General features: G+C 32.7%; 1 protein-coding gene across 1 annotated transcript in view; it reads left to right on the forward strand.

Moving 5' to 3' along the window:
* PYC1_1 (pyruvate carboxylase) overlaps window positions 1–12,098 on the forward strand; it is a gene marked incomplete at its 5' end in the record, with an annotated part of 54,180 nt that overhangs the window by 22,761 nt on the left and 19,321 nt on the right. The window contains 6 exons of the mRNA XM_012938466.3: window positions 801–917; window positions 3,771–3,933; window positions 6,483–6,665; window positions 7,655–7,799; window positions 9,016–9,105; window positions 11,322–11,546. Of these exons, the coding sequence (XP_012793920.1) occupies window positions 801–917; window positions 3,771–3,933; window positions 6,483–6,665; window positions 7,655–7,799; window positions 9,016–9,105; window positions 11,322–11,546 (923 nt within the window). The remainder of the gene's footprint in view (window positions 1–800; window positions 918–3,770; window positions 3,934–6,482; window positions 6,666–7,654; window positions 7,800–9,015; window positions 9,106–11,321; window positions 11,547–12,098) is intronic.

Below are 12,098 nucleotides of genomic sequence, written 5' to 3' on the forward strand. Positions count from 1 at the left end.
TGATGAGTATGGAGATACACTAGCCTTACAATATGGTGGTAGTCAATTGGTGCACAATTTAGTTCCAATTAGAATTCTAACTGAACAATGATTCTATCATTCACTGATTCTTAAATGTTATCATCCAGATTATAAAACATGATTCTTTTGCAACCAAAGCTTTATCAAAAGTTAGGATCGATTATGTTATATAGCAGTTACTTAAATCACAGTAATATTTTCGATTAAAATTCTAACTACTATTCAAATCTAAACTAACTTGGTTTTAAGAAGTAAATTAAAAAATTACTGGTAAATTGAACCAACCACACATAAGCCATAAGATAAACACATGTCATTAACCGAGATTCGGTCTTAATTTCTAAAGTGAGAGGCACACCATATTGATTGAAAATATAACTTCATTTTTCAAGAGAGAAAGATATACATCTGTAAATGAGTATACATATATATTCTTTATTCGATTTTGGTCAATAAGGCTTACTTTTCGGTTTCAGTCTCGGTTTTCCCATTTAACTAGTTGACTCCAACTAGGGTATATAAAGTTTGCGTATCTGTATCGAATTTGAACAACTCACATCATAGCAGATACTTGTTCCATATGCCAATGTCACGATAGTATGTATATGGAAATCATTAATATTGCGATGCCTTACTCGAAACTCTAATTGATAAGTTTATCAATAAGCTATGGCTAGTTTGTTGTATGATAACCTATTAAATGTAATACTCATGAACATTTTTTAAACTGTTTTAGATCTATTTTTCTGATTATTACTATATATTTTTTAATCTTTTAGTTATGAAAATGCTGGTACAGTTGAATTTCTATATGATCAAACAACTGGACATTATTATTTCATTGAAGTCAATGCTCGTCTTCAAGTTGAACATACTGTTACTGAAGAAATTACAGGGTTAGTTTGAAGTGAATGTAATGTTTTCATTTTCAATCGTTTTAATCACCTTTTATTATTGTGTTAAAATAATTTTATGATAGCGGTATGTGTGCATCCTGTGTGGATGGCTTCGAGATCGCCTTAAGCAAAGATGGATGGTGGCGATTTTTAGTTTTAATTGGAAAATAATTTATACGAATATTCGTAAATATTAGAACGAATAGGTTGATAAAAATTAGGCACCGAGTATAGAGAAGTCATTATATGTGAAAATTATATTTGAAATAATCTCAGCGATTGAAATTTAAAATAATTCCAACGTTTTGTCCAGCTAACTTGTTTGGACTTCTTCAGGGTAACAATCGAGATCAAAATCATCAAAGCAGTATATGGCGTTTAACAATCAAATCAGATCAAATCTATACTGTATTAATCCAATCATATTTGAATGTTGACTTTAGTAAATAGGATAACATGAGTCGGTTAAATGTGAATCATGTGAGAAGTTCACGATGTGAAAATAAATGACTGAACGAATTGTGTGTGTATGTATGTGATGATTGAGTTACTAATAATAAGTCTGCGATAACGTTACATTCGTTGGAAACAAGATTAATTTTAGAGGGACTAAAATACTTCAGAAAGGTCTTAACACTCATAAAGAAAGATTGGCAGCAGAAGCGCTGTATATATGGGCGAACAAGAACATCTTGAACCGAAAGGATGGTATTCACCTAGCAACTACTTGGCAAATTTTCGTTAACAAGTAATTGGACCCTTTCTTTATTCAACCCGTTTTTTTTCATATGCATCGTTGTATTGACGAAAATTAATGTGATTTATTTTAAGCAATACAATTATGTATTTGATGGTTCTCTTTTTACATGCCTATCAATGGTTCAGAAGCAATTTTCAACCTTCAACCTGCACTTTTATTTTATTTATTTATTCCTTCATATAAAACATATTAACACCGAATATCAATAACTAATAATTCAATCTTAAAAATACACACACACAATTCGTTCAATCATTGCTTTTGTTAGATCTAGAGCTTAGATTATTAATATGCCGCTTATAACTTGAGCATTCGATCACTAGAACCCTCCCAAGTTGCAAATGAGAGGACAGAAGACAAGTGAGAAGAATGTTATTCCAAACGGTGTCAATTATGGTGCAAAACTCTCAGGTATTTATAGTTTTTAGTAAAAACGAAATCACCATTATAGTTATCCGATCCGCACACAAGAGGTTATTAGCATTGTCCAATAGGGGAGCTACATGTAGGGATTCTGGAATATTCTTCCAAAAGATGGCTAGATGAAATATCTTGGGCTCTTTCTGAGCTTATTAGAGCTTCCTCCAGTTCACGGGTGGACCGTCCTCACAGATTTTCACATCGTGAACTCATGTTATCCTATTTACTAAAGTCAACATTCAAATATGATTGGATTAATACAGTATAGATTTGATCTGATTTGATTGTTAAACGCCATATACTGCTTTGATGATTTTGATCTCGATTGTTACCCTGAAGAAGTCCAAACAAGTTAGCTGGACAAAACGTTGGAATTATTTTAAATTTCAATCGCTGAGATTATTTCAAATATAATTTTCATATATAATGATTATTAGTTTCCCTTTTTAAATTTTTTTTTAATACCTTTGTTTATTCTGCCTCACTGTCACCATGTCTAACAGAAGTTTATTATCATTATTATTGTAACTATTATCATCCTGAAGAAAAATTATATATATTTGCGATTGTACAACTTTGAAAATGGATTCTCTGAAAAGGGAACTCTTTGCTGAACCAATTTTATCTAAAAAAACAACTGTCTTATCCTCCCTGGTTTCTTTCAGTGGTACCCCATTCGAAATCGATCTACGATAAATACAACCTACGAAACGATATTTATCTTAACAATATAATTTTTCATTGTTTAAATAATTATGTTTTTAAATTAATTTACTTAAATAATAATTCATTTATTCACATAATCTCACTTCCGAACATTATAATCTGGAATTAATCAATAACAATATGGATAGCGGTAATGAAAGTAACCACAAAAATAGTCCATTTGAAAAAAATCCACCGAAACAACCACTAAATCAGCGTCAAGTAATAATAATAACATGTACACTACAAAACAATTATTTAGTGCACTGGTTATGAGCCGTCAATACTATTGACTGATTGATAAATAATGGGATGATTATTGACATTAGAGGAATGAACGATTCTAAAAATTTATTCACTGTACGGTTAGCAAGAACATTTGATTTCATTCTTTCGACCACAGGTGTATCTAAGATTATAAGCTGTTAGTGAGTAATGATTCCTGTATTTTTTGTTGATAACTTGATCTGTAGAACTCCATAAGCGCTAAAAGACCAGGTAAATAGGACATTAGTTACTGCTCAGTGATCAATCAGTTGCAAATACATCTCACTCGTACAGGAGGTTAATTGTGGCTCGAGTAGCTCAGTAGTGTCGCAGGTGAGGTGGGTTCAAATCCCATAGAGATCATCAGTTCTCAAGATCGGAGACGTATCTGATTGCAGAGTTAAACTTACCATAAAATCTAGGTTTAAGGTCCTCTGTCGACTGCTTCTAACCATCAGACTTAGAAACAGTAAATACGATGTTAAGTCACGTAGACTAGTGATCATATACGTAGAAGTCAATCGGCACCATAAAGAACCAAGCAAACATAATGTTGGTCACTAATCAAAGGCCAATCAATTGTATCCAAAGTATTGACTGGGCAAGATGAAAGCTGATCACATGTATAGAAAAATGCTTTGTACCACAATAATGGAGATTTGTATTCTGTTCATCACCTTAATTTTTATTTTCAATTGTAGTGTAGATCTTGTTCGATCACAAATTCGTCTAGCTGAAGGTCGTTCATTAAGTGATCTTAATTTATGTCAAGATAAAATTGAACCACATGGTTTTGCTATACAATGTCGTATTACTACTGAAGATCCAGCAAAACAATTTCAACCTGATTCTGGACGTATTGAAGTAAGTTGTGACGAACAAAATATGGAAAAAGCTTGGAATTACTGAAACACGTTTATTTCGTAAAGATTATGTAGTAATGATTTCAACAATGTTGCTTCGCTAAAATTCTTATATCTTATGTAGGTCTCTCTTAGAAAGAATGGAACTTGTTTTATAACTTGTATCACAGATTATCCTTAGTTAAACAATCATGAGAAAGCGGTAAGTAGTGGACAGCTGTTTTGTCCTAAAATGGAAATTCATCAATAGTGACCATCTACGACTTCACATGTGAATCGAACACACAATCTTCGATCTCGTGCTCGAACGGCCTAATCTCTAAACTATTGATCCGGAATCCACTGATGTATATATCTAACTTCAGTCAATTCATAATATTGCTCGATCATTTTCCATTATCTTTGATGGGTAACTACCGCACACTCAACGCGGTTGAACTCCTATTTTATATCAAAATAATTTTTCTGAACATACGATATTAATTTATTGATTAAAACTCAATCGTCACTTTGAGGCATACAATTTTTTCTTACCGTTCATGTATAACTTTTTCTCAACATTACCATTGGGATTCTTTTGATTTATTAGTAATTTCTAGTATATAATACTTAATCCATGTGAAATTCAACATTATCAATTTATAACTAAAGAGTCTGATGGTGAACAAGATGTCGAACACAATTGTTTGTGTTCTAACGTTCTTTGTTCTTGAGCGCTTTTTTTTGTTCGAATTAATTGTCAAGATAGAAACGCAGGTGTGTAAACTAGAATCAATACAAAGCACACATAAATCTAAGACTAATTTTAAATCACCTTAGTTATTGTAAACAATTTTGTGTGTATGTGTGTTCATCTTTCACTAAATTGATTGGGTAATTTATTATTCGAACTAAACAACACATGATCGAACCTATTAGTGGACATTTCAGTCGGCTATTGTAAATTTCGTGAATAAATGGTAATAATGAGAATATATAATTCAAGATTTGATGATATCATTCGATTGCCAAAACTAGAATAATCTGATTTATCTAAAAGTAACGACAGAATATGTAGCTATCAATACCGAGGTTGGACTTGATAGTTTTAAATAAATTGAGCATTGAGTAGAAAGTTAATATCATATATATACCTTAAGTCGTGAAACACCAGAAATACAATTTTTCTACTCATTGGGATGTAACATAAATACTTATGTAATTAATGACAGAACAAAATAGATAGGTTATGGATAGATGTGGAATATAAAACACTCGTTTCGTCCTATTTAGGGCTCGTCAGCTGCGTGTACTTATGTCTCAATGTTGTTATTCACAGTAGAACCAGAATCTTTCATTTCATATTCCAGCGCATTTGTCACTAAGTGAATAACGCGTTGCGATCGTTCAAATAGTTATTAATAATGATATAATGCCACCATACTTTTAATGGTATATATACAGGGACTATAGATATTTGCAATTTTAGTTAATTTTATCTTGAAATATTTATTTCTTCGATAAGTGTTAAAATTTTCAAAGAAGTATTGTGAACTTATCCATTATATAACTTTATGTAACATTATCTAATACAATTATTGGGTGAATACTTGGTGAGAATCAATTCGATGATAAGGTTGTTAATAGACTGAAATCACTAGCAATGATTGGAGACAGATGGTGATTATTGATAGCAGTATGCTCTAGAATTTGTTGGTGTACAGAACTACAAACATCTTGAATATGATTAAGATAATGTCATGATCATTTAAAACAAGGTATGCATTTAGTTTTCGAAATTACATTATCCGATTATTACAATTGCGTGATTGACACATTATGCAAGGTTTTCTGAACATTGATGAAAAACGTCAGAATATCAAGCATGTGTTTCATACATGTCGAATGTAATCCAATACTGATGAACTGATTTTTAGTGATATTTAAGTGTAAGAATAAAAAGGGGGCATCATCAGGTGCACCTTTCTGACTAGTGCCACATAGTACGAAATCCAGGTCCAAGTTTTCCTACCAAAAACCTCCAACCGCTGCCTTAAAAAGAGTGGAACCATTAAACGTGGACATAAATTTACCTATTTAAAAAGTTGCGTTACATTTAGTTAATTAGTTCTCAACTGCTTCGGTCTGGGTACCCGGACAGTATCACAGCCCACACACAAATGAAGTGACTTGTGTGGCGCATATGTATACGGTACTCCTTTATACCAATATTTTTGTGTTCAAATAAATAAATAAAATTTGTTCTCAGCACATTTACGATCTTTGATCACACCTGTGTATATCGCTTATCACTGAAGCATCATGATAACCGACGACATAATCAGTCAAGTATCGATATGCTTATCTGATTAAAAAGTGGAATAAATCTTAAAAATTGGAGAACTGATCTTGAGAATAAGCACTATAAGGGTACTAACTTTTCATAAACTCTAAACTGATCTATTCAAATTGTAAAATAAACTCTTAGTACGAATTGGTTCTGTGTATTTGGAAAAAAAGCATTTTCCCTATTTTTTCGTTCTTCTAAAAAATTTAAACTTTCCCGTTTAGGTATTTCAAAGTGGTGAAGGAATGGGTATTCGTGTAGATTCAGCTTCAGCTTTTGCCGGTGCAATTATTTCTCCGTATTATGATTCATTATTGGTTAAAATAATTGCACGGGCAAGTAATTTTCGTTTAGCTGCCAAGAAAATGTTACGTTCATTGGCGGAATTTCGTATACATGGTGTTAAAGTAAGTGAATAATAGTTATTCAGAGTATATGTTTTTAAATATAAGGTTTTAATGATTTGTTTAACATGGTTATGCTTGTTTATTAGTTATCAGATTAATAGTAAGGATTTTTTGTAGATTTGTATCACAGACTAACTTTAACTACATAACTACTGAAAAGTAAGTAGAACTAGACAATTATTTTTACCTTGGTATAGGACTCCTCAGCAGTGTGAGTACGTGCACTCACTAGCGATTGAACTTAGGACTTTCGGGTTTTAAGGTGAACTCTCTACCCTCACTGTTTGTGGAGGTTATATTCGTCACGGATTGATCCCAGTTCGAGTACCATTGAGGAGAACCACGGAGTACTGAATGACTTTTTCATCGTAGTATGGGACACCTTAGCAATGTACATGTGTATTTGCCAGAAGTAGCAACTAAGACCTTCAGGCCTCGTGATTAGCTGCTTAACCATTAGAACTACTCAGTCAGTTTCCACAAAAACCCTTTCAGCTGCAATCAACTTACGATATAGCTCAATGATCATTTGATGGGATCGGTTACAACTGTTTCCCTCTAGACATGTCACGATTTCTCACAAGAAATTCTAGATCCTCAGTATTTTTGTGTTCGTTTATTTCGGGTTCATTATTTGGGTATCATTTTAAACTGGAAATTTTTCTGATTCGACTTAGTAAACATTTGTTGATTGTTAACGTAAACACTAAAAACTGCAGTCATTTAGAGAAACACTTAAAACTGAATCGGTACTGGGTAATTATTTGATCCTAGCTTGAGATTCATCGTCAGCAACATACAATGCAACATTATGTATAACAGAAGCCCTTCAGGTTTCGCAATGATCAAAATGTTTCTAGATTTCTTGAGTTCTAACTTCTCCCAAGCTGATGTCATAACTTTTATGGAAATTAACTTTAGTTTAGATCAGTATCCACAAGATCCCTCCTCAAACTATTTCTTTTCCCTTGTTTATTTCCCCCTACTAGACAAACATTCCATTTCTTATGAATGTAATTAAACATGAACAATTTTTATCTGGCATTGTCGATACTAATTTTATTGATGAACATCCTGATCTGTTTGATTTACCTCCAGCTAAACAACGTGCCCAAAAATTATTACGTTATATCGGTAAGTAACTTCAATGAAGCATTATTGTTAATCACTATTTTACTGTTATATCAATTCCAACGAATTCCCTTCACTCTAATCAAACCAATGATCTTCGCGTCAACCAATAACATAAATGATCTGTAACAACAACCAGACGTCTTAACGCTTACTGGTCCATTCAGCTTTTTCTATCCCTAATGGCTATTCGGAATACGAACATAGCCAGTCGACCTACTTTATATTATTACGACTCATGATTTTATGTATCATTTACACGACCATAACTTACTACAAATAAGAGGTCACAATTTGTACATAACTAAGATGTAAGTGATACAAAACTGGGTAATAGGTGCTTAATTAACGGTAATTTATGGACCGTAAGACATATATTACCAACCAATGGGCTTTCTGAAAGCTTACAGTCAAAGCAATATGAAAATATCACAAACCAAATATTTAATAAATATACAGTTAAAGTCTATACAATAACTTGTCTTAGAAATAAACAGTTTTATAAGTTATAGCGAATGATCAGAAGCATTGGGGAGAAAACACCCTCAGCCTATTCTTAAACTTTAAATTAATAAGAAGCTTAATTCCAGTTTTACATTAAATATGAGCACCAAAATGTACAAATCAAGCTTAAAAATGTTATTCCTAGTTTCCTGAAATTGCACTCTAAACTACGTGTCAGAGCTTTCAATAGTAGAACATTATATCAAATCATACAGCAGGCTTTATTATCTAAAAAAACTCGTGTCACTGATTGACTGTCGCATCCTATTGTGTTTGTAGACGCACTATCAATGAGAAGTAATTCTGTTGCGAATAAATAAGTATTTAAATTTTAGTCTAGTTTTCAGTGTATACAACTTTAGGTATTTCTCAATTTAGTAAAATTAAGTGATCGTTTAAAAGATTTTGTACTCAGTTTTAAATTATATCAGTCTGCCTAAACTAAAGTTGATCAGAAGAAAAGTGTTTAAAACTATGTACGACAGGATGACTGAAAATGAGGTGCCTTAAACCATCTAGCTGAAGAGTCACACATAGGGCGAAACACACTTCCTGAGTTCAGCTGCTAGTCACTATCCAATTTTTATAAGAATTTATATAATTAGCCTACAGTGAAAGAGTCAATCACTATTTTAAATGAACAGATGATTTGTTCACAGAACTATAGTGTTGTGTTAATCAACATACTTTGTATTTACTTCTTTTTTCTTAATAGGTAACACAATGGTTAATGGGCCATCTACTCTTTTGGCTACAAAACTTCCACCATCTGACATTGAACCAAAGGTACCAAAAATTTCTTATGGTAAGTGATGAATGATTTTTAAAAAAAAGCTTTCTCTTGTTAAATTATTACATGTGATAGAATCAGCTTTTTCGTCCTAATTTCTTAATTAGAAAGGACCGAAAAATATCTAAAAACTTTAACATATATAACATACAGATAATTCTTTGAAAACTTGATAAACTAGGCTAATCAAAAAACAGCTAAATGATAAGCATGAGACGACGATAGATGCACTCTACTGGCTATTGATAGAAAATATGACTTGATTTTCTGTATAGAAAAAGATATATATTTATGAATTGTGTGTAAATATATTTTCTATTTAGAGTAGACGGTTAAAGCTCCCTGTTCACTCTTGGTTTTCTCACTACTGTAGCTTGTTTGGAGATGCAGATAGTAAGTTTGTACTGCCAGTATCAGACTCGGACAACCACATAAAATAACATTATGCTGCTAGTAATATACCAAATTAATCCGTCCCTATGTAGGTTTTGGTGATAATTCTTTAAATAATGTTGATCCATAAAGAGAACTGAACTGGATCTCTAGTGATTTTCGAGCGATATTTATGTTTACAATAATAATAGTGTTATTTTTGAAGAGATTACGAGTTCACCTGATCTGCGAATAAAACGAAGACCCAGTGACCCAATGACCAAATAAGCTAACTATTCCAATGCGTCCCAACCCCTCTAACTAGAGAGAGAAGTCCCAGGTTCAGAAGAGGGGAGTGTATTCCACAAGCAGCCAGAAGCACGAACAACAACCACAAATACAATTCAAGCGTATATATACAGCACGAAAATGTCCTTGGGAAAAGTTACAAAATAGCATATTAAAAGAGACAATGAACCAATGACATCTAAGGTCCCCCTCCTCAAGTAGGAAATGGGCACGTTTGGCGCGGAAATAAGAAATTCAAATCTCCAGAATAAAATTGCAAAAATAAGATATTTACCAAGTGAGTTCTGGGGATCTAACATCCCCAACAACTAGAAATAATAATAAACTCACTCCTACATGGAACTATATGAAATATTTATTTGAACATTATTTTTATTGTATTTGGTTTGTTATGGAACATTTGTGTATCATTCGTTTTTTTTAAGTTGACCTTATCTAAAAGCATTAAATTATTGATTTGTTATCAGCTGGTTAGTTGTGGTAACCTTGACCTCAACTGTGAATCATATCGTTTCTTAACCAATTGTCATTTTAATAATTATGTGAAACGGTTTGTATATTCCCGTCGTTGATGTTAATGTCGAGACGTGTATCATGAACTCCACTGTTAAACACCATTCAACTCTACTTAACATTTCTTTTTCTGTAGTTCAAGAGTAGTTAAAATGATCCTTTTCATTCGTTAATTGGAATTATTTAATGTTTGGATCATGCGATTGGAAGACCAAGATTTTCAGAAGTAATTTAATGTATGTTAACGCAATGAGTCACATATTTACTCGGGATCATGGATGTGCACTGCTGAGGAGTCCCATACTAGAACGAAACGGACGTCCAGTGCTTCCAGGTTTTCCATGGTGGTCTAGCTTCAATTGACTCATGATTTCAACCAGTGAAATTTCTAAAATCTCCACAAAACCCCTTCTGAAAATATTTATGTATTATGATTGAAAAAGAAACTAGACACATTGGTAAATAAGATAAAGATAATAGGGGAAAAACACAATTGAATCACACTACGCTTGATAATTAGTAAATATAACCAGAATAGATTTAGTTTAAGTACAAACTATAATTGATTGATCGCTGGGTAATAACCAAAATTATGTTTGCCTAGTCTTTTTTAGTGTTGATCGAATTCTATCAATCAAGTCGCAATACATCTACTAGTCTAAGTAACTCGACATCTCGTGCACTATTTTGAGATGTAAGATAGTGGTTGGAGGTAGTTGACGGGGAATACTTTAAGCCATGACTCCACCACAGCTCACTGTAATATATTAATCTGGTTATGTTGACTGAACTAAATTTATATTGTATAGTGGGCTGTGCTCGAGCTATGGTTTAGCGAGTTTCCTATTGACTTGTTTCAAATACATGAGGTAAGTAAAAATTGTTGGTAAATACGCTCATAGATTTTCGTTTACCCAAAAGGAGATATTGTTACCTTTCATATAGCAGTAGGTAAACGTTTTATGCATATTCACTGACGATATAACAAACTTGTACAGTATGCTCTTTTGTATGGTATTGTCTTTCTTTTGTTGTAGCCAATAGTATTCCACGTGGTTGGCGTAATATACTACTAGAAAAAGGACCGGTTGAATTTTCCAAAGCTATCAGATCACATCCACATCTTCTAATTACTGATACCACTATGCGTGATGCACATCAATCACTTTTAGCAACACGAGTACGTACTTTTGATCTTCTACGTATTGGACCATATTTGGCTTATCAGATGCCACAGTTATTCAGTATAGAAAATTGGGGAGGTATGGTATTTTGCTATATTAGCATTTTTTTTCTTATATATGAACTGCTCAATAGAAGTGCGAACTGAACTACTAAGGTTGTTAGTTATGAAAAACCATAGACCTCCTATACTATGTTCATGTACCAACAATCTTTTGTGCTTTCTGATCGCCAAATACATTACCACGATGATTGTTAATAACTTGTACTTAGAAAATTTGTCTATGTATCCATTCTTAGCTAAACATTTGAAGTTGGAAAAGTTATATATAGAGATTGTCCTAAAGCTGTTAACACCTGGGTAAAAGCTGAGAGAAACAAAAAATACTGGTTTAACTGCAAAAGTCACCGCTTAATCCTCCAATTTCTTTGGAATTCTCAACATTAACGATAAATGATAATCCTGTAAGTACACTATCGAGGGTGATTTCCATGAACTTCTATGGTTGTCTTGAACAACCGAAACAGAGATTGCACAAGTGTATTACCATACATAAGAAGTATTTTGAAAAGGAGAATGATTGATATATTCCAAACTTTTTAAAATGAATTTGGGCTTATTTCAGCTAGAG

Source organism: Schistosoma haematobium, chromosome 1, assembly GCF_000699445.3.
Source record: "Schistosoma haematobium chromosome 1, whole genome shotgun sequence".
Taxonomy (NCBI): Eukaryota; Metazoa; Platyhelminthes; class Trematoda; order Strigeidida; family Schistosomatidae; genus Schistosoma; species Schistosoma haematobium.